At 44.7% G+C, this 22,991-nt stretch overlaps 3 protein-coding genes across 7 annotated transcripts in view; 1 reads left to right on the plus strand and 2 right to left on the minus strand.

Annotated features, from left to right (window-relative positions):
- Positions 1 to 1,767: 1,767 nt before the first annotated feature.
- Positions 1,768 to 3,234, minus strand: NCBP2AS2 (NCBP2 antisense 2 (head to head)). Its single transcript, XM_055316351.1, has one exon. It carries the CDS (start codon positions 3,189 to 3,191, stop codon positions 2,892 to 2,894), a length of 300 nt encoding a protein of 99 aa, XP_055172326.1. The 5' UTR covers positions 3,192 to 3,234; the 3' UTR covers positions 1,768 to 2,891.
- A 106-nt stretch (positions 3,235 to 3,340) lies between these two features.
- NCBP2 (nuclear cap binding protein subunit 2) overlaps positions 3,341 to 22,991 on the plus strand; it is a 29,024-nt gene continuing 9,373 nt past the window's right edge. The window contains exons 1-4 of one of the 3 annotated variants that reach the window (XM_055316349.1): positions 3,341 to 3,498; positions 6,389 to 6,570; positions 9,041 to 9,179; positions 9,861 to 9,935. In XM_055316349.1, coding sequence (XP_055172324.1) covers positions 3,421 to 3,498; positions 6,389 to 6,570; positions 9,041 to 9,179; positions 9,861 to 9,932 — 471 coding nt within the window. In that variant the 5' untranslated portion in view covers positions 3,341 to 3,420 and the 3' untranslated portion in view covers positions 9,933 to 9,935. Of the gene's footprint in view, positions 3,499 to 6,388; positions 6,571 to 9,040; positions 9,180 to 9,860; positions 13,144 to 22,991 lie in introns of those variants that run through there. The other 2 variants (XM_055316348.1, XM_055316347.1) reach the window with 2 other exon arrangements.
- SENP5 (SUMO specific peptidase 5) overlaps positions 14,355 to 22,991 on the minus strand; it is a 50,937-nt gene continuing 42,300 nt past the window's right edge. For all 3 annotated transcript variants that reach the window (XM_055316346.1, XM_055316343.1, XM_055316344.1), the window contains 4 exons: positions 19,783 to 19,920; positions 17,020 to 17,103; positions 15,623 to 15,673; positions 14,355 to 14,798 (listed from right to left, as the gene is read on the minus strand). In XM_055316346.1, coding sequence (XP_055172321.1) covers positions 14,688 to 14,798; positions 15,623 to 15,673; positions 17,020 to 17,103; positions 19,783 to 19,920 — 384 coding nt within the window. In that variant the 3' untranslated portion in view covers positions 14,355 to 14,687. The remainder of the gene's footprint in view (positions 14,799 to 15,622; positions 15,674 to 17,019; positions 17,104 to 19,782; positions 19,921 to 22,991) is intronic.

Here is a 22,991-nt window from a genome sequence, read left to right on the forward strand (position 1 = left end):
CCTCCCGAGCCTCAGTGCCTAAGAGCAGCGGCGAGGGCCCGGCAGCTAGCGCTTGGTCCCCCGTGTCGCCGTGCGCCGTCACCCGGCCCTCCTGCTCCTGGCCCGGGCGCGGGCCGGTTCTGCACCTGGCCGCTGACCTCGGCCTCCGGGCTCAGGGGCCGCCGGGGTCGGGCCCAGGAGGAGGCAGGAGGCACTGCGGTGTAGCGGCGGCCTGGGCCCCGACACCCGCTCCCCCCTCGGGGCGCATGGCCGGTCGCCAGCCTCCCTCCACGGGCTGAGAGGGAGCCCGCCGAACCCGCGCTGCCCCCGGTGGGCACCGGCGCCGGATGGGACGGGCTGTCGCCTGACGCTGCCCGCGCTCCCCAGCCTCAAGTGCCCCTGCTCCAGAGATTAAGGGGCCCCCAGGCACCGCGGTCCTGAGCTGGGGACCACAGCCCTGCTCCCGCCGCTCAGATGGGCCCGGCTCCAAGGCCAGCCCTGCCGCTCCTGCCGCTGCGGCCGCGCTCAGCTCGCTGCCTCTTGGCAACTCCAACCCCGAGCAACAGGACAGTCAGCAGTATGTTGGTAAACGGTTAGCACCCCGCTCTCTGGGGCAGAAACCCCCATCTCTGGCTGATTGCCACAGCCTAAATGCTCCCGCCCTAGCTGATGTCAAGCGGCCAACATGACGTCACTGACCTCCAAGTTGGGAGGAGATGCCAAGAGCTGCTCCCAGGAGCCAGCAGGGGTTGGCCCAGGGCGCCGGGGGGCTCAGTTGGTTAAGCGCCTGCCTTTGGCTCTGGTCATGATCGCCGGGTCCTGGGATCGAGCCCCACATCAGGCTCTCCGCTCAGCAGGGAGTCTGCTGCTCCTTCTCCCTCTGCCCTTACCCGTGCTCGTGCTCTAATTAATAAATAAAATCTTTAAAACAATTCTATAGCACTCACGTCAATTCATTTCTCTCGTACTTTGTTTCTATGAACGCTCTAATTTGTCTTCCTGTCCCTAGTGCTTAGCATCATCTCTGGCGTACAGTAAGCACTTACTGTTTTCTGCCGCCAAGTGCCATCTTGCAGACACCCCAGACTCTAGAGTTTCAAACTCATTGGGGCCTCTTGCCTCTTCCCTCCTCCGGTTGGATCCACACTCTCAGAATTCTCTGGAGGAACTGTTAGTGTTGCAGTCCATGTAGATTGTTGATGGTCTGACCTCTAATAAATGTGTCTATAGAGTATGTAGGTCTATGTAGGGTCAAGGGGTGAATCCGAATTGCCCTGCAAGACAGCAGGATGAGTTGCTCCCCTGCTTTGCTCTCTGGTAGAACTCAAAAGCTTGACAGGCGTGCTGGCAGATTGCCACTGGGGGTAGTGGGAAGACTTTGATATTTCTTTAGTAACAGGGTGACTGGTGGGGGACGGCAAGTCCGTGATGACAATCCCCGGAGGCGTCTCCAATGAAGCAGGAGGCATGCACATCACCTGTAGCTGGAGCACAAAGGACCCAGTCTTCTCTCTGCTCTGAGTCCCTCTGCAAAAATGGAGGGAGCTTAGTTCATACACACTTCTTCCACGAGACATAAACAACTGCCCCCTTTTCTTGCTTTCTCTCCTTTCTTACCAAAATGACCAGTTTAGGGAGGCCCGGGGGGGGAGGGGGGGAGGCTCAGTAGTTGAGCATCTGCCTGCGGCCCAGGGCGTGACCTTGGAGACCCGGGATCAAGTCCCACAACGGGCTCCCTGCATGGAGCCTGCTTCTCCCTCTGCCTGTGTCTCTGCCTCTCCGTGAATAAATAAAATCTTTAAAAAAAAACAAAACAAAAAAACGACCAGGTTGTCCAGGAGCTTCATTGCTCCCTGCGCCGCTTCCCTTCTTGCCCCTGCCAGTCTGGAAAAAGACCTACAGGTAAGCGTGCTTCCCTATGTGGAGGGTGGGGAGTCAGGCTGGGGACTGCTGACACTCTGCAGCTCTGAGCCCCAGAGACCAGCGGGTGGGATGGAAACCAGGGCGGCAGGAAGGCCGGGATCGGCCAGGGGCCTCTGGCTCCTCACTGGCTGCCCCCAAGGAGAATCCAGAGTTGCCTCTGGTCTGGGAGGAGTATCTGGCCTTTGTCAGAGCAGGGAGGGGGCAGGATGCCAAACCCGGACTTTGGTCATTAGAAACGGTGGGGCTTCCGGCCTTGCAGGCTGATGCGGTATCAGAGCATAAGAATGAACGTTAGGAAGGTTTTGTTTTTTTTGTTTTTAAGATTTTATTTATTTATGCATGAGAGACACAGGCAGAGGGAGGAGCAGGCTCCATGCAGGGAGCCCGACGTGGCACTTGATCCTGGGTCTCCAAGGTCACGCCCTGGGCTTTAGGGGGCGCTGAACCGCTGAACCCGGGGTGTCCTTATTTTATTTTTTTAAGATTTAATTTGCCTGTTCATGAGGCACACACACAGAGAGAGGCAGAGACGCAGGCGGTGGAGGAGGCAGGCTGCACGCAGGGCCCCGACGCGGGACTCGACCCCGGGTTTCCGAGGTCACACGCTGGGCTGCAGGGGATGCTGAACCGCTGAGCCACCCGGGCTGTCATTTTCTTTCATTTTTTAAGATTGTATTTATCTGCTCATGAGACACAGAGAGGGGCAGAGACGCAGGCCAGGGGGAAGCGGGCTGCACGCAGGGCCCCGACGCGGGGCTCGATCCCGGATCCCGGATCCCCGAGCCGAGCGAAGGCGGGCGTCCGGGTCCGCGGGCTCCACGGTGTCCTCGACGGAGCCCTCGACGGTGCACGGAGGCGGGGGGCGGAGGCCTCGCGGGCGGTCCTGGCGGGGCCCGGGCCGGGGCCGGGGAGCAGCGCTGTCCGCGGAGGGCGCACGTGCCGCGGCCGGGCAGGTGCGCGGCGTCCTTCGCGCGAGCCCCGGGGGCGGCTCAGGGCGGGGCGCCCGGGCCCCTGCGGCTCCGCGGGGGCGACCCCGGGCGCTCCCGCAGGCCGCGCCGCAGCTCCTGGGTGAAGGCTTCTCGGAAGCGGGCGGCGCGGCGGCCGAGGGAGCCCGCGGGCCCGGCCGCCAGGGCTCGGAGGCGCCGGGCCGCGTCCTGGCCGCGCAGCTGGGCCCGCAGGAGCGCGAAGGCCGTGAGCTGCGCCGCGCGCCGGATGGGCCTCGACTCCGACAGGCGCTCCACCAGTCGCGGGCTATGCAGCAGGGCGGCCAGCAGCCGCCGCAGAACCATGGCGGGGCGGCCCGGACCCCGCAGCGCGCCGCTCTCGCTTCCGGCCGGCGCCGCACGCCCCCGGACCGCGCCCCCCGCGTGACGGCGCTGCTGCTCCGGGATTGGGCCGCGCCCGCCCTCCGCGCTCCCGCCGCTTCCGCTGCCGCCTCCGCGCGCTTCCGCTTCCGCCACGGCCGCGGCGGCCTCGGCGTTCCGGGAGCGGCGGCGTCTGCGGGCGGCCCTCCGCACGATGTCCGGCGGCCTTCTGAAGGCGCTGCGCAGCGACTCCTACGTGGAGCTGAGCCAGTACCGGGACCAGCACTTCCGGGTGAGGGAGACCGAGCGGCGGCTTCTCTGCTCTCGTTCTCCGTTCTTCGGCCTGAGGACGCGAGGCGGGGCCGCGGCTGACTGGGCGTCGGGCTTGGGGGGGGGGCGGCTCGTGTCGCGGTGGGCGATGCGGCCCGACGGACGGCGGCCTGGCCTGGCTGCTGTGGCCCCGCGGACGGCCTGCGCCTGCGGCGTGTGGGCGGCGGCGAGGGCGCCTGGGAGACGCGCTGGGAAAGGAGGCGCGCGCGGACGGTGGCTGTGCGGGGCGTTCGCGGCCGGCGGGGCGGGCGAAAGGACGTGGGGACGCCGCCCTGGCGGAGCCCGGACGCTGTACTGAGGCCTACAATTTATGGGGCCGCCCGGGGGCTCCGCGGTTAGCGCCACCTGCAGCCCGGGGCGTGACCCCGGGGTCACGGATCCAGTCCCGCGTCGGCCCCCCCCGCAGGGAGCCTGCTTCTCCCTCTGCCTGGGGCTCTGCCTCTCTCTGGGTCTCTCAGGAATAAGTATACGTATATATACGTAATTTATTAAGGTAGCTTTTTTGTGAAGATTTTGTTTATTTGGGAAACATCACAAGCGGGGGAGGGCAGAGGGAGAGCGAGAAGCAGGCTCCCCGCTGAGCAGGGGCCCCAAGAGACCCCGGATTGTGACTTGAGGGCGCCCCGTCCCCCAAGGCCGCCGTTTTCCAAACGCGTACGTATGCCCAGCGGGGGTTTCACTTGGATCACTTTTTGCAGTTGTCACCACTTTAGGAAGTTACACATCACGACCATGTTGAGTTTCAGGCATCTTAGGAGAGTGAACCCGAAAGGTTTCAGCTTTCTGTTATTCACCCGCGCAGTCCAAGGCCCGTAGCGGTATTTAGATGGGAGTAAACCACCCCCCTGAGGGACGCCGAGAACCCGTGAGACGCCCCCAAGCACCTGGGGCTCAGTCGTCTTCAGCGATGGGCTGTCTGTCTGGATTACTCACTTGTGTGGGAAAAGTGGAAGGAAAGAGAAGAGGCCTTCTGGTAACTCTAGTAAATCATTAGCAGCAGTGATATAAATAAGGTGAATCTACTTTATGCGTTGTCTCATTGCAAAGTCGTGAAAACTTGTTTTTAATGTAGAATGACTCTTGCCCCGTGGACTTGTTAAGGAACTATGGGATTGGGCATAAGGCTGGCTTGGGGGTGGGGGTGGGGTGAGACCGAGTTGGGCTTCCAGCTGTAACGACTTGAGTAGCTGTATGACCTTGAACAAGCTGCTTAACTCTCATCCTAGGTGTAAAATAAGGTCAGTAAATTAGGACCCACCTCATTCACTTTTTTTTTTTTAAGATTTTATTTATTCATGAGAGATACACAGGCAGAGGGAGAAGCAGGCTTTCCTGCAGGGAGCCCGATGTGGGACGTGATCCCAGGACTCCGAGATCATACCCTGGGCGGAAGGCAGGAGCTAAACCGCTGAGCCCCCCAGGGATCTCTAAATGCAATTTCATACATGGAATGTGGCTCCTTGATTCTCCCTAGAGGAAGACATATCTATTTCTTGTGTATGAGATCTTTTATACTCATACTTTTAAAGATATTTATGTATTTATTCATTTATTTGAGAGAAAGCACCAGCAGGGGGAAGGGGCAGGAGAGGGAGAAGCAGGCTCCCCACTGAGCAGGGAGCCTGACATGGGGCCATATCCCAGAACCCTGAGATCACAACCTGAGCCATCCAGGCGCCCCTGTATACATACTTTAAAAAAATAACTTGGAGCATACCTTTCACGTTGTTTTGTACCTTTTTTACTACGCTATCTGAGATGTTCCTTAGCACGTGAATGTACACTTTTTTTGGTGCTGCGTAGTTTTGTATTTATTGACATACTATAATTTATTTCATCATTTTCCTTTTGATGTGAGTTTAGATGGTTTTCTCTATCCATTCTGCCGCTGAATATGATCATGTGAGATCCGTTAATGTGAGCCCTGTGCTACAAAGCTTTCAGAGACGAGTAATGCAAAGTCTTGTTCTAAGAATGAAGATTATATACAGAGCAGTAAATAAAGAAGCGAGGCCTCTTGGGAAAGTGCTCTGGGGGCCTGCGTGGATCTATTCAGCTACTTTCCAAACTGGAATATACTGTATGGTTGATGTTAGAGCCTTAACCTGACAGCATGTTAGTGGGTAGGCCTTCTATTTAGTTAGCATCTGTCCTCCCAATGCGGAGGCTAGAAGTGATGGTCTGAGGATTACCAGCTGGTTTCTGTGCACGTGTGTAAAATACCATACCTAGCCCATGATGAGCCCCAGGGGATTATCACTTGTATTCCTGTCTCTAGCTTCATCTTGTCTTCCAAATTAGGAAGCCTGTCAAGAATGTAAGCTCTAGTTTTTAGTGATCACTACATTTTCTCCTAAATTCGCAAAAATATATGAGCGTCTAAACCATCTAAGCAGTTATTGTGAACATCCTCTATGAAAATATTATAAGGGATACTGTATCTCTGAAAATACATTTATTTTTCACTTCAAAAAAAGTCCTTAGTATATTGGTTCAAGGTTCAGAAGTTAAACTCGAGCACAAGAGGAGGTTCTGGTGCTGAGGATACCGAGTGTGCGGAGAAAAGGCATGCCCTTTGCATGGCAGTATGGCACGGGAGGGGGCCTACACGCAACATGACTCTTAAGCAGTGGCTTTCTCCTGAAAGCAGTCTGGACATGCATCTGGACATGCAGAAGTGCTTCATAGAATGTGACTACCTTTTTCTTTTTGGTAAAGGATTTGCGGTAGATTGGGATGATGAGAGAAGCTGATTCCCAAATCAGAATTAATGATACTTTTAGTCATCCTTGGGAATATTGGGACTCTTCTTAGATTGTGTTGCTTAATTTTTTCTCTATTTGACATTCCAGGGTGACAATGAAGAACAGGAAAAATTACTGAAGAAGAGCTGTACATTGTATGTTGGAAATCTTTCCTTTTACACAACTGAGGAACAAATCTATGAACTCTTCAGCAAAAGTGGTGACATAAAGAAAATTATTATGGGCTTGGATAAGATGAAGAAAACAGCATGTGGGTTCTGCTTTGTGGAGTATCCTTCCTGTGTGTCTGGCTTAGCCATTGGATGAGGGTGGGGCCAGAAGTGGCTAGTCACCTGTTTAAAAAAATGAGTGAGGCCATCTAATCAGTGTCCCTATCCTCTACCTGTTCTTCCTTCATCTGTCTCTTACCTTCTGCCCCGTGTGTCTACACTCTTGTGTTGTGAAAGCTAATATTTATATTTTGTTCTGAACTCCATGCTTGGTTTATTATTGATTCTTTAAGAAACGGTGTTTTGAAAATGTATGTTCATGATATTTATACAAGTACAAAAGGGTTTAGCGAAAACAAAATCTCTGTACCTTTCTAAACCTAGATAGTTACCAGTCTCAGTATCTTTCCGGAAATGATCCTGTGGATGCATGGTGGCATAGTACATGCATGTTTTTTTCCCCATCTTGGAGATTGTTTTATGTTAGCATGTGTAGGTCTACCTATTTTTTTAAATGGCCGTATGGTATTTCATTACGTAGATGTATACAGCTTGATTTTATATAAGGTCAAAACCAAACTATTCTCTCCCTGGAAATTCTGTAAATATTAGACCTGGATTTTTTGCTTGGGGCTTTTTTCTCCTGATATTTTTTTTGGCCATATTGTTTTATATTTTGAGAGATTTCCCAGACCTCATCTGACATGTTTAAAAATTGGGGGGGTGGTGCCCAAATTACTTGGATATTTTGGGGGGGGGAGGTTGTATTTGTGCTGTACATTTTCCTTTAATGTCTGGTAATGCCTGGATTTCCTATCATAGTTAGGGAAAAGAAAACTAACTTGAGGGCCCCGGGCAGATCTCTCTCAAGTTGCTGCCTTGTCTGTGGGATATGTGGTTTTCCCAGATGCCAGAATGAAAAGAGATTCTATTTTGACTTATTAACATTGAAGACACTGCTATATGGGGTTCCTCTAGACTTCTCAAAACTCTGTCATTTATTTTTATTTGCTTGGGTCTAAGTGCATTCTTGCTAGCAAGTTGTCTTCCCACATACAGACCTTTAATTTAACCCTATTTGCTGGGACGCCTGGTGGCTCAGGGGCTGAGTGTCTGCCTTCGGCTCAGGGTGTGACCCTGGGGTCCCAGGATTGAGTCCCACATCAGACTCCCTGCATGCAGCCTGCTTCTCCCTCTGCCTGTGTCTCTGCCTCTCTCTGTGTTTCTCATGAATAAATAAATAAGATCTTTAAACAAAAACAAATCCTATTTGCTGTCTCACACCTTCGTCGTCAACTTTGAATTAAAAGCCTCATTTCATGCACTTGCTTTCTTCTTCTTTAAGCCCCTTGAATAATATTTCAAACTGACTTTGTGTTATAAAACGGTTGACACTCTGACATGGCGTTTCTTGAATCTCTAGTTTGCTGATGGCCTCTTTTATTCTTTGGGTATATGTACCTATTCCGTCATTTTACTGGGGTCTGGAAAAGGAAACCAGAAATGTGTTTGCTCTGTCAGCTTGAACTGGAAGCCCTACTTTCGAACCTATTCCAGACTTTGGATTTTGATGTCTGATTTCTGGGCTCTGCAAGCTGCTTCCGTTTTCCCTTCAGACATAGGAAACAAGAGTGCCCAGATTTTACCTTTGCCTCAGGTGGCAATAAGATAAACTTTCACAGGATACAGAGAGAACGGTGAGAATACAAAAAGCAAAGGAAATCTGCCTTTTAGGTAATAGTCTCTGAGAACTGGAATGCTTGCTTTTGCATTTGTCTTGTGTGTCAGAGATCCACAATCATAATAGCAAATGGTTGCCAAAAGAAAGGCTGCCATTGCTAGTGTTTCTTTCACTTTGCCTTTTTATCGTGTCATTCATCCAGCAAAAAATTATTAAATGCCTATTACGTGCTAGGTATTGTGTAGGTGTTGGGGCACTGGAATTTCGGCAAGTGCTTCCCTACCTGTGTAATTGAAGACATAGGGGAAAAAAATCTAGATCAGCATTTCCCTTAACCCAGCTAATGATCATAATTGCTTATGGAGATTTTTTTTTCTTAATATCACCCCAAAGAAAGATTGAGTGGATCTAGTTAAATGGGTTTGAGAACAATTAACCTGAGTGACCTGATACTGAGTCTTTCCCTTTAATGAACTGCAATGGCAATTCCATATGCACTGTAACTTTCTCTTTTTATTAAGGTTATTGAATATACAGTTCAAATTTGGATGCTTTTGTTTCCTTGGATAAGAAGTTTGCAGTTTGTGCTCTAAACATATTTATATTTTACAAGATTGCTGAGGAAAATCACAGTTAGCAGCCATGGATAAATCATAGTTGACTCCGTCAGTGCCTCCTGACCAACCTCAGACAGGCTTGTGCAAACCCGAGTTACTGTCCTTGAAATCCATCTGGTTGGGTTCTTTTTTGTACTCTTTCTTAATGCAGCTTCATTGAGATGTTGCTTCTTGTATTTCCAACAATGTTCGGAGAAATGCTATATAGTGTTCCTTAATGCTTACACTTAAGATACTACTCGAGAGCAGATGCAGAAAATGCCATGAGGTACATAAATGGAACTCGTCTGGATGACCGGATCATTCGCACAGACTGGGACGCAGGCTTTAAGGAGGGCAGGCAGTATGGCCGTGGGCGATCTGGGGGCCAGGTATGCAGGAAGGTTCTCTTGGCTCAGTCTTTGCCTGGTGTTTCAGTCCTAGTGACTAGGACTTTGTCAATGTGTGTTTGTTCTTTTAGAAAATAATTTTGTGCTTATAACCCTGGCTTGAGGTGAATCTGAAAACTACCCATTAGGATTGGTAAATTATAGATTCTGTACATTTTCATAAGCAACCATTATTGGACTTCTGCTAGAGGCTTTGCACCTGCAAGTATCTAAAACTAAAGGAAAATGCACTGAAATTGAAATAAGTTTTAAGTTTCTATTTTAAAATAGCCCAACTTAAGTACTTATTTTTTGGAATATGCTACTTTTGAATGCTGGTATGAGCATGATGTATGGTAAAAACAAACAAAAAACCCCACTAGTAGGGGCACCTGGCTGCCTCAGGTGGTAGACCATGTGACTCTTGACCTCAGGGGTCACAAGTTCAAACCCCATGTTGGCGTAGTTTTATTATTAAGTAAGCAAAAGCATTAGGTCATCTTAGATAATTCTGTAAAGTAGTTGAGCTTTATGTCCATTGCTCAAAAAATGTTACGTCCTGCTTGCATGTTTTCATTATGACATCTGAAAAGGCTAAACAGTTTGCCTGCTGGTGTGTTTGTGGGAGGCATGTCCATTACACCAGTCATCTCTATAATGTAACTTATGTTCTTTTCAATTAAGGTTCGAGATGAGTATCGGCAGGACTATGACGCTGGGAGAGGCGGCTATGGAAAACTGGCCCAAAACCAGTGAGTGGTGAGAGCCCCATCATGAAAACTCACTTCTTTGGCCTGTTGAATTTGCCATGCATTACCCAAGGTCTGCGAGCCTGCCCATTTTTGCCATGCTTTGATCAAGGTCTCTGTTGAGCTGGAAGCCTTTTCATGGTTTTCCTTTGAAAACTATTAAAGGACAGAATTCAAAAGAATGCCTTTATTCTGTAGTCTTAGAATCTTGGCTTTAGGTCAGATTACTAGAATGATTTTATGTTACCAGGTCAGAATTTGTGCATCATGGCAACAGATTCGATCTATTGGCCCAAAACCCTATGCTTCTTTTAGGAAGATGGAAAATTTTAAAAATTGATAGTTGGTTCATGGTCTTAATTGGGGCCTTACAATTTGTGTTTGCAGGAGATAAAATGTAATAAGTGAGGTTTTGCTGTGTTGTATAGCTTTGCTCTAAATTAGATGTTTGACAACTATTTGTTTTCTGTGTTGAGTTCTAATCTCTGATGGCAAACTTGGGAGTCAAGGGAACTTCCTAAATTGTTGGTGCAAAAGTAAGCCTTAGACTGTGCCAGGAGGTACCACCAGCTTATGTGTTTTATGTATTAGGACTTGGATTTACTGTACACATTTTTCAAAAGATGTGTTGTACCTAAAAATTCATTGTTGGAGTGATCTTAGGAATGGACTAGGTTTAAAAGATCAGAATACTTAACGAGAACAATCAGAATTGCTTCCCGCAGGAAATGTGTCTTAGCCAATTCTCATCTGAACTCTGTCTTGTTTTTTCCCTATTTGTGCTGAGTCTCGGAGCCTGGATAGTGAGCTAATGGTCTTTACAGAGAAGGTGGTCTACCAAATTTATTATGCATTTGTAAGCAAAAGGTGATTTTTGTAATACTAAACTAATTTAGTCTAATGTAATTTTCCCTTACATAAGTGAGATTTTTTTCGTCTAGCAACAGATTATCTCCTAACTTCCACTAGAATCTCAGTGTGAACATCTTTCACGTTACAGTAAGTATAGGTTCCTTCATTAAGTTCAAGCTGATTATTTGGATTATTAAGAGCTATAACTAGTTTTAAGTACTTAGGAAAGAACCGTTTGCAGATGTTTAATGAGGACAATCATTGTGACATAAAAATTCTTTTACACTAGTTTGAATTAATTTATAATTTTGTAGTAAAATAGAACTCCAATTTCTGCAGGCCTTAAAACTACAGACACTGGTTCCTGTTTGAATTGTCAGACCAAATTATTGTCTCTCCCCATTATCTCAACCTATAAGAGACATTAGAACTCTTACTCTGAATTATTTATTAGTAATAAGGTACAGATTTTGATATGAATGTGGTAGCTACTAGCAGTGCTCAGAAATTGAGCCATCGCAGAAAATTCTGTTGGGCAGTGTTATTTAAGAGTAGGCTGCTTAGCATCCATCTGAGAAACTACTCAACCAAACAGTACATGTTATTCAAGAGGAACACACAAGTTTATAAAGGCATTTAGTTTATTTTTCAAAAAAATATTTTTGCTAGAAGGTTTGAGTAATTTTACATGATCACAATCTTTAAATAAATTCTTTTTCTGACCAAAAGGTACCATTTAAGTGAACAGCTTATCTAGGCCTGCCATTGTAACACTCGAATACAATTAGTATTTCTCTGATGGTGTATTCCCTAGGTCTTAAGGCAGAGCCTCGTATATAATAAAAGCAGGTGCTTTACAACTGCTGATTAGTTCGGTTTCTTAAACATAATTAAGCAGAGCAGGTAGTCAGTATATTCAGTTCATTCAGTTCACACTATTACCACGCCTGAAGGTTCTGATTCACCCAGAGCTCTCCCAGTCAGCCCTTCTGACCCAGGGAAGCAGTGAACCAAGACTGCAGAGAAAAAGGGCAGCTCTTAGACTAGTGCTGCTGTGTCCCAGTTAGGGCTGTAGTTTTGTTCCAACTATGAATCCAAGATGACTGGTCTCACGCATATTCCGTAAGTAGAAAATACAATGCAAAACCAAAAAGTGACTTGGGGATTTGGGGCAGTAACTGCTGCTTTTTCCCTTCCTTAAGGGACCTCAACTAAAAGTTGAATTAAATCCACATTGCTATAGATGTAACATAAGGACAAATCACTGGAAAGAAATAACTACAGACTGGTATGTTTGTTGATGGACAGGACTGGGCACAGCTTGAAGGCACATCAGCAGCTTTTAGTTTGTACAAGGCCTGCACTTAACCCCAAAAGCCTAAGGCCTGCCCATCTTGTGGGCACCCAAACAATTCAGTGCCAAGCTAGTGACAAAGCAATGCCCACCCTCTTCCACCAGCAGCCCAGACTACATTTCAAAAATGTCTTTGCTGCAAGGAAGCAGATGTTGGAAACATTAGGACAAAGGCCCTTTCTGATGTAGGACTTGGGCTAAATAGAAGTTTACCACCTAATCACAAAGAGTAGGGGAGAAAGCGACTGTGTGCTAAAACCAAGTTTCATGAACAGAGAAGAAACACTTGAACCAGATGTCTTCAAATATTTGACAACGCACCTCAAGGTGCCCTATCAAACCAGAAGTGAAAAGGGAAGCTGGACAGTTTACTTTAGTTACCTCTGTGCACCCCTGCTTGACTCAGCACTGAGAGGGCGACCATTTCTCAGACTGGCGGAAACGGCAAGTCAAGTTTTGGGCATGAAAATTCAGAACACAGTTCTGTGTGTTTCCTCCATGCCTGGTTCTGTCAGTGAGGAAGGGAGATGGACCTCTAAAATTAAGACATTGTGAATCCACAGTCTAGTTATACTAGCCACTTGGTGTAACTACTTGCCTCCCCACAAAAGTTAGGCAAATGTCTTACATGTAGATCTGAAAAAAAAAAAGAAATTCATTTGCATAATCATGTCGGAAAACCTCAAGAAGATCTCCCCACTTAAACTGTCATCTTTGCTAATGCTGACACAACCCTAACTGTAGCAGCATACAGTGAGTGCCTCTGATCTCAGGCCTTTTAGTGACTTGAAGCACAGTAGGAAATACTGACCTGGCTTTACAGTAAGTCCAGAAGACTCTGGAGAGTGCTGGGGCTTTCTACATGTGTAAACACTGGTATGGGTGCTTGGAATGTCTGGGGATGGGAACCCTGCGTGTAAACATGTTCTGACTCTACCCTCAACCACTGGCAACCTTACCTTATGGCCAAATTAAACTGCACGTTTAGCTTTTTTACTTTCAATACCCCACACCTAACCAGGCATACGTCTAAGTATGTTGTCATTTACTGGGTATTCTGTGTAAGCGTCTTGAGATTCTTACATACACCTTTGTACTTTTTTCTACCTCGGTTCAGAAAAGATAATTGGGTAATTTAATATGCATCCTTCCTCATTCTTTCTTTTCAAATATCACAAAAGGCTAGAGTAAAGATGCAAGGTCCATTACTTCAGTCCTAATGCAGCTAAAAGCATCAGGACAGGGTCACTTCTGCTTTACCCCAGAAGATGAGGTTGATAGAAGTGAAAAAAGGACTCCAGCACTGGAGTCTGAGGGCTGGGCAGGAGAGGCCAAATGAGGAGCCCCACATGCTGCCGAGATCACTAGAGGTAAGAGCAAAAAACCTCGAATAACATCTGCTGTGCGCTCCTGTGCTGTCAAGTCTTGTTACCCTTCCTCTTCTCTCCTCCCCACCCATCTGCAAAAGACCTAATCAGTCTTCAGGTTTGAAGATTTACATTTTAAACACCCTTGGGGGGAAAATAGGTGTTTGGCAAATCTTAATTTCTTCCAAGGGTAGGCCACACGACGGTATTGACAACCTGTAATTATTCTTAGGAAGGCTGTATTCTCAGATGTTTGACCACTAGCTTGATGGATATTAATGTTTTAATGGGCCAAAGCCAAAAATCCAGAGAATTCAGTGTTCCTGCAAAAGCCTTTTGTAACATTAGGCATTTGCTAACAATTCCTCTTAAAGCCAAGATCGAAGTTTCTCATGTGTTCATATAACTAGCCCCAAAGTTGTCTTTTTCTCACACCTTAACGCCTCTCAAAGTAGGCACTGCACTTATAAGTGTGCCTCTATAAATGGAACACAGCAGTCAAGTTTTGACCACTTAACTCCTCTCAAAGTAGGCACTGCACTTATAAGTGTGCCTCTATAAATGGAACACAGCAGTCAAGTTTTGACCACTAGCTTCTCACCCCTCAAAAGGAATGCAACTCATTCTGCAAGACTCACTTGGAGAGGGAAGTCAGTGAAAGGTGCAGCAGGTAAAACAGGACTGGCTTTGTCAAAACCACAACTCCTAGCTACCCTTTATGCCCCAGGGAACAACTATCATTCTCAGAGTTATGTTGTATTGAAAACATTCTGCACTTTTAGGTTCTGGGATTAAATTTTAAACCTGTATTCAGTTCATGTCTAACTAAGTTTCAAAAGCCGCACCAAATCTACTAGGCTTTTTTTTGTTTTTTTTTTTTTTGTTTGTTTTTGTTTTTTAATACTCTGCACTGCATGCTCTGTTTATATGCATGCGTTTGGATAATAAATATTAAATATGGGGGGAAACACACAGAATCCATAAAATTAAAAATGAAACCAAACTGAACATTAAAAAATAGTACACGGTAGCTAGAGAAATGAATAGGGCAAAAAAAAACAAATTTGAGGTAACAATAGTGGCCCAACACCACTGATCTATCTGTAAAAATTCAAATAAGTGTTTGGAGATTCAAGTAACAAACCATCTGCTTCAACTTGGTCAGACCTCCCAGAGTCCCTGCTGAGTTTCAGTCCATGAGCCGGCACTCACACAGCTCCTTGTAAATCCTCTTCCGCACTCGGGGCATGTCCTCTTGGGAAAACTGGAAAGGCTGCTCTAAGGCGAGGCACTTGCAGTACTGCAAAAGTCCCAGAAACGCTTAAGTGGCATGTGGAGCTATGAAGCAGCCCAGTGTATTTTCCCAGATGCAAACCTAATAGAACAGGCTCTAAGGTAAAGTTTTAAAGTTTGGTTGTAAGACACGTTGCTTTAAAACATTTACCTCCAAATCATAGTCACCTTTCCAGGTAAGTTTACGGCTTGGGGTCTCCCCTCTTTCCCAACACAATACTGAGAAGCAGAAACTGATGAAGAGGCTCCAATTCTAAAGCTGTAACGGCAGCTAGACCTAACGTCTTTAGGGGAGAACCTCTGTTTGCAAAAACCCCAGGCATTCCTGAGTCACAGGAATGAGCCCATCTTTCATAATCTGCAAATCTCTAAGCTCGTGGGTTATATACAATTTTCATAAATATAATGTCTAACAAAATTTTCACATTAGCCCTTTTTTGGACCATTAAGAGAACGCACAGCAAGAGAAAGCAATTTTTGAATGTGGCCCTTATTTAAAATGTAATTAGTTTTTACTCTGTAGTTAAAGACCACCTGCCACTTTAAGAAAATATAGTTAGTTCTGCAGTACCAAAGGTCTTCAGTACACAGAGGTTCAGGTCAGTCTCTGGTGTGCCTTACTAACAACCTTTGATAAGATGTGGATACCAGTTGTTCATTGTTGGCTTTAGAAGAAAGTACAAAAGCTACAGCTCCCCAGCAGCAAAGGAAGGTAAATAGACTTTAATCTGTTCCTAGTGCCAGGTACATACACCACAGGGGCTCCCATCTGTCTAAGCCCACCAAACCTAATCCACACATTCTAAAGTCTGGGAAAACAGGTTTCTTTACCTGGAGCACAAAGACTCCACAGTCACTGTCATTTTTCTGTTGTGGAATACACTAAGGAGAAAAACAAAATGACTGTTAAAATAAGACCCAAGTACTTGTCTTCATATAATCTGTTTTTATGGAAATATGAGCAAGAGACCAGAAGTCTGTCCACGACAGCTGGTGCACTGGTATATACCTCTGGTACTTAAAGTGGGATTTTATGGAGGCATCTAGCCACATCAAAAGAGCAAGCAACCAACTGTAATTGATAGAACATTTTGCCTAAATGGCATAAAATAGGCAATCAAAATCCTAATTTAAAACTTCCATTTGGATAACTAATTTTGACGTCAGATTATAGACCAGAATCAAAAGGGAATTGTGAATCAGAAAGCATATGCCTGGACTCTGATTACTTACTAACAATCCTGCTTAGCAGTCTGCTTTTCCTCTCCTACTACACAACTCTTACTCTTTGAACGAAATCCTAAAGATAAGCAGTATTTTCCAAAAGAACTGGTTATGTATCCTGCCTAAAGTGGGAATATGAATGCTGACTCAATTTAGAATATCTGGGTATTCTAGTTGAGTAAATTTAGAAAATTTACAAGTTCAATTCTGGTTTGAACTAAAAGACAACCGTAGCATTTGGTGTAGTTCAAGGATGAACAGATCTGGTCCTTTTGGGTTTGGCTTAAAGTTTGTTTCAAGATTGCCTCTTTAAGATTTGTGTTCAGTGATCCAGAAAGACCTGAGTTCAAGGACCTGATTCTAGCAATAGTTTTGGTAGCCTTGGGAGAAAGTCACACCTAGGCTTTGGTTTTCTCATCTATAGAATAAAGATGATGCTCATCCCTAAATGACCTGCCTCACAGGTTCTAAGGATGAGATGAGATCACACTTAGACGCACACTTTGAAAACAATAAAGCAGTGACCATAAAATAGGACCCTGGTAATCTGTGACAGCAATGAGAAAATGTGCCTGGGCACTCTCCCCCACATACAGCCTAAGTGTCTACAGGGCAAACATGGTGCTGCTTTCAGGCTGAAACAAATGGTCATTTCAGCATTTCTCTGGGTCTCTGTGGTTCATCTGGAAATAAGAGGCAAGAGGCAGGTGCCACCAAAAGAAAAAAAGTTACATATCTTTTTTCCCCACTGTAACAACCATATCATTAGCAGCTGCCCCAAGGATGAAATGAGTGAATTGGTTTTCCACAAGCACTAGGAAACTAAACAGATGATCGATACTAAATGGAGGCTTATTCTAAGCCTGCCTGCGGCCTCCAGACACTCACCGGTATCTCCATAACCAGTCTTTGAATACTTGTAAATGCTTCTATACACCCACCCCTGAAGTGATTCCATCCCCTTGACATGCCTGAGTTTTCATTTTTATCACATACTTACTTACCTTTGTAACAGCAGTCTGCCAACCCTGAAGAAATTCAGGTCTATTTTTTTCTCTGGCTTCAGTCAGCAAATACTTTCTTATATTCTGGTTAAAAAGAAACCACAACACAGATGCTGTGTTCCATCAGTTGGTGAAAAATGGAACCTGCCCACAGCAGATAGAAGCAAAGGAGGAGGCTGTGGTCCCACCATTGGGCAAAGTCTGCATTAAAGAGTTTAAAGCTAGAACTTTATTTCTGACCTTTTGCTTCATAGTGTTAAGGACTCAGACCTTCTATACTCAGGTATGCACTCAGGCTATGGACAATCCATGTTTTAATTAGAACTTTTTATAAGATGGGCTTTTCCAGCAGTAAGCCAACTTGCTGAATTTGAAATTTAAATAAATATTGGCAAGACAAAAAGAAAATCTTGATTACTGTCAATGCTCAATACAAAGGAGGAACCCAGACCAGAAATCAGTAACTGGAACTAAATAAAAAACATTCCAGCCTTAGACAGACTCTGTATTTTGAGGGCTGTAGGTTAAGGTATCATGCGGTTTCTAGAGAGTTCTACCGAGACCCATTCTGGATACTAAATGCAGTCAAGTCCCCTGCTGAAATTTACCAGGATGAAGCCTATCAGACTTTAAGATTTTCCTTTATGCCCTCTACTTCTTTGCCTATCTCTGCATCTCTTCCAAGGGTGAAGTCAGAGGTGATAGGACTTAAACTAACCCCCACTGAAGATGGAGTAGAAGTATGTTTATATATACAACTGTGTGTTTATACACACACCCACACATATTACACTGTATCATTCTGCAACGTGCCTTTTAAAATCCAATGTCTTTGAGATCTTTCCATTTTAGGACATGGAAATCTACATCCTTCTTAACTGCTATGGTCAGTTTAATAGTATGAGTATAGTATACTTAGCTATTCTGTTGGTAGAGCTAAATTTAGGTGGTTTTGATTTTTTCCTATCAGGAATACTGCAGCGAGCATCCTGGTGCATGCCCTATCACTCTGCACATACACATAAAAGTATTTTTATGGAATATATGCCAAGAAATAGAACTGGCATGCAGTTTTCTTTTTCTTTCTTTCTTTCTTTTTTTTTTTTTTTTGAGTAGGCTCCAACATGGGGCTTGAACTCGTGACCCTGAGATGAAGAGTGCATACTCCACCGACTGAGCCAGCCAGGCACACCTAGGACATACATCTTTTATAAATTTGTAAGACACTTAGAACTGACCAGAATTTTAACCCCCCCCCCAAATTTACTAACTCCCCCAAGTTACTATGTCACTTCATAAGCTCCATCAGAAAATACAAAAGCTGGTTTCCTTATACCCACATAAACATGAATACCATCCAAAAATGGAGTCCTGATAGTTTCAAATTGCATCTCCCATATTTTTGGTAAGACTGAGCATCTCTCCACATGTTGGAAGATCACTTGCATTTTCCCTAAAACTTAAACTTTTATCCATTTCTATTAAATCCTTTTTATTCATTGGTAGGAGTTCTTTATATATTCTGGATAGTGATTATTATATGTCACAAACATGTTCTTCAAGTCTACCCTTATCTTTGAACTTTATGGCATACAGAAGTTTTAAATCATGATACAATCCAATTAAGTCTGTTCCTTTAGGTCTTTTTTTGCCCTTATTGTTCTGTGTAATTAGTCCTTCCCTAATCCAAGAACTTAACATTTTCTGTACTTTATATTTAAGTCATTATTTTATGTGGCATTTGTTCTTATAAACAGTATGAAGGAGCTGTATTTTACTTTTCCAAATGACAGCTGCTTTTCACAATGGCACATATTGAATAGCCTATCTTTTCCCAACTTTATCTTGTATCAGGTTCCCTCATATACATGAGTTATTTCTACATTCTCTGTGCTGTTCCTCCACTCTACTTGTCTATGCTAATATAAATAGTTTTAATTATTAAAACTGCGTGTTACAGTTTGATATCTAGTAGACCCCAAGGATTCCTTCCTTCACTGTTCAAGCCGTGAATACTGCAATAGGGATTCTAGGATGAGCTTATCAAGTTTCATTCAAAATCCTCTTGGGAGATTGATTAGGACAAATTGGTATGTATTAGTTTGCGAACTGATCTCTTTCCAATACTGAGTCTATCTTTCCATCTGCTCAGAGTTCCATTTTTAATTAATTTACTTTCAGAGTTCCTTTAAATATAGAGCTTTCATCTTAAAGAACTCCACAATTTTTGCTAGGGTATATACTCCTGAGCAATTTACATTTTACATCTTTGTTGCTTTTGAAAAGTGAATCCTTTGTTTTCAGTTAAATTTTCTAACTGGTCCTTGCTAGTGAAAGTTGGAAAACCTATTGATAGTTCTTGCTTTGCCTCCCACCATATTGAACTCCTGTTAGTTGAGCTCTCATATCTTGCCAGCTGATTCTCTTGATTAGAATTCATTCTACGTAAGTTATTTTGAAGATACAAGCCAATTTTAGCTCTAAGAAAAACCAAAGACAATGATTTCTATCCACATTCAAACTGTAGCTTTACGGGAAGGCAAGAAAATCTGTGACAAAATCTAAACAGGGCATGTATCTCAGAGGGGGGATCCAGATCAGAGGGCTGCCTCCCTAACCTGGGGATTCCTCTTCTCTGCCAGCATCTCAGGACGTTTTCACGACAGAAACTGATCCTCTAGGAGACTGGCTTCTGCTGTTCTGAGCTAAGATACTGCGTGATCACAAGAGAAGTGAAAAAATACAGGCAGGCTAGTAACTTACCTCTACACAAAACTTAAAATGAATGCCTTGGGAATCATAGAATGAAATAATTCGATTAGAGAGCGTCACAGTAATGAGAGACCAGTGGACTTCCAGGTGAATAGGAATCAACAGAAGACTCTTTTTAAACAAATCCACCTGATCAAAAAAAAGAGAAAGAAAGAAATGCAGCCATCACCACAGACTGTCCAAAACAATGGCAGCAGCTTCCACTTACTGACCTTTGATCTGCCCGTGGTCATAAAAGCAGAAAGTGGTGAAGCCAAAATTTGAACCCAGGTCTGAGTCTAAAGCCCATGCTTGTAACTCTAAGCAATAATAAACAGGAAGAAAATGGAAGATCTAGGAAGCACCATTTTGCACTTAACCTGACACACCTCTGCATACATCTTTGCGAGTACTTAATGTGACCTGGCCTCATTTTTTTTTGGGGGGGGGGGCTCTTATTTTTATGCTTAATTATCTTGTGTACAAATTTGACCTTCACTCAATTCTTATTTAGGAAGGAATCATGGGATTAGAAAACATCACAGGTTATAAGCCTTGTATCTTTATATAGACTCAGTATTATAGTTTAGATCATGGGCTCTGGAAGGGAGTCTGGTCAAGTTCAAATTGTGCTGCTTCCACTTACTAGCAAGAGGACTTTGGCAATTTTGTAGCTTCTTTGTACCTTGATTTCCTCAGCTATAAACTATAGATAACAACAGTACCTACCTTATGAAGTCGAGAGTGATAATACATGTAAGATGTGTAAAATTGCTTTCACACATTGTATGCAGCCAGTGAATCTTAAACTATTACCATTATTACTACATCAGGTCTCCCAGATGTTGAAATTGAGAAAAATATCTTTAATAATTCTTTACACATGCTTTACAATCTAGAAATAGTACTCTTCCACTCAAAACCCCAGTTGTGGATTGGATGACAAAGTAGTAGGTGCTCAACAAACATCTAAAAATACGAATGAACTTTTTTCAGGTTTTTTTTTTTAAAGTCTTACAGTTTTATTTATCCATGAGAGACACAGAGAAAGACATAGGCAGAGGGAGAAGCAGGCTCCATGCAGAGAGCCCGATGTGGGACTTGATCCCAGGTCTCCAGGATCACACCCTGGGCCAAAGGCTATTTGATAGCATTTACCAACAGACTTTCAGAATTGGAGTCGATTCCCTCAAATCCTGCTGCTTTATCACCTAAGTTTATGTAATAGTCTAAATCCTCTGTTGTCATTTCAGCAGTTTTCACAGCATCCTCACCAAGAGTAGATTCCATCTTAAGAAACCACTTTCTTTGCTCATCCGTAAGAAACAACCCCTGGGGGGTGCCTGCAAAGCTCAGTCAGTGAAGTGTCTGCCTTTGGCTCAGGTCACGATCTTAGGCCTTTGGGATTGAGCCCCACATTGGGCTCCCTGTTGAGCAGGGAGTGTGCTGCTCCCTCTGACCCTCCCCCTGCATGTGTGCTCTCCTCTCACTAATAAATAAATACATAAAATCTTTTAAAAATTAAAAAGAAAGCAACTCATCTGTTCCAGTATTATCATGGGATTGGAGCAATTCAGTCGTGTCTTCATGCTCTACTTTTTAAAAAGATTTTATTTATTTATTTGAGAGAGAGTGGGGGTGTGTGTGTGTGCAGAGGCAGAGACTCTCAAGCAGACTCTGCAGAGAGCACAGAGCCGGATATGGGGCTCCATCAATAGATCATGACCTGGGCTGAAACCAAGAGCTGGATGCTTAACCAACTGTACTGCACCACCCAGGTGCCCCCTTCAGGCTCGACTTCTAAATTCTAGTTCTCTTGCTATTTCCCCCACATCTCTAGTTAGTTCTTCCACTAAAGTCTTGAACCCCTCGAAGTCATCCATGAGATGGAATAAACTTATTTCAAACTCCTGTTTTTGTTCCTATTTTGACCTTTTCCCATGAATCACAAATATTCTTAATGGCATCTAGAATGGTGTTTCCAGAAGCTTTCCAATTTACTTTGCCCAGATCCATCTGAAGAGTCTATCTATGGCTGCTACAGGCTTATGAGATGTATTTCTTAAATAATACAACTTGAAAGTTGAAATTTAAAAAAAAAATTTTTTTAAAGAAAGTTGAAATTACTCCTTGATCCAGTGGAGGTTATGCAGGCATGAAAACAACAATCTTGTTGGACATCTCCATCAGAGCTCTTAGGTAACCAGGTGTGTTATCACTGAGCAGTCTTATTTTAAAGGAATCTTTCTGAGCAGTAGGTCTCAAGAGTGAGCTTAAAATATTTATAGTAAACCATGTTGTAAACAGATGTGCTGTCACCCAGACTTTGTTGTTCCATTTACAGACACAGGAAGTAGATTTAGCATAATTCTTAAGGGCCCTAGGATTTTCAGAAGGTAAATGAGCACTGGCTTCAACTTCAAGTCACCAGCTGCATTAGCCTCTAACAAGAGAGCCAGCCTATCCTTTGAAGCCAAGTATTTCTGACTTCTCTCCTTTTACCATGAAGGTCCTAGAGGGCATCTTCTGCCAATAGATGACTGTTTCATCTGCACTGAAAGTCTGCTGCTGAGCGTAGCCACCTTCATGAATTATCTGAGCTGGGTCTTCTGGATAACCTGCTGCGCCTTCTGTCACAGCACCTGCCGCTTCCCCTTGCACTTTCATGTTACAGAGATGACTTCTTTCCTTAAACCGCATAAACCAACCTCTGCTTGCTTCTAACTTTTCTTCTGCAGCTTCTTCACCTGTCAGCCTTCATAAAATTGCAGAGAGTTAGGGTCTTGCACTAGATTAGGCTTCAGCTTAAAGGAGTGGTGTTTCTGGTTTGATCTTCTATCCAGACCACTAAAGCTTTTGTTAAAGCAACAATAAGGCTATTTTCACCTTCTTGTCATTCATGGGTTCACTGGAGGAGCACTTTTCATTTTCTTCAAGAACTTTTCTTCTGTCTTCACACTTGGCTATTTGGCACAAGCAGCCTAGCTTTCAGCCTATCTTGGGTTTTGACAAGCTTTCTTCACTAAGCTTAATCATTTGTAGCTTTTGATTTGAAGTGAGATATCTGACTCTTCCTTTCACTTGAACACTTAGAGGGTTAATTTCACTTGAACACACTGTGGTGTTACTGGCTTAATTTCAGTATTGCTGTGTCTAGGGAATAGGGAGGCCCAAGGAGAGGGGGAGAGACGGAGGAACAGCCGCTGAGTATGACAGTCAGA

Source organism: Nyctereutes procyonoides, unplaced genomic scaffold (assembly GCF_905146905.1).
Source record: "Nyctereutes procyonoides isolate TBG_1078 unplaced genomic scaffold, NYPRO_anot_genome, whole genome shotgun sequence".
NCBI lineage: Eukaryota > Metazoa > Chordata > Mammalia > Carnivora > Canidae > Nyctereutes > Nyctereutes procyonoides.

Excerpts from the sequence above, each read along its gene's own strand:
- NCBP2AS2 (XM_055316351.1), bottom strand. The coding sequence starts at position 3,191 with ATGGTTCTGCGGCGGCTGCTGGCCGCCCTGCTGCATAGCCCGCGACTG.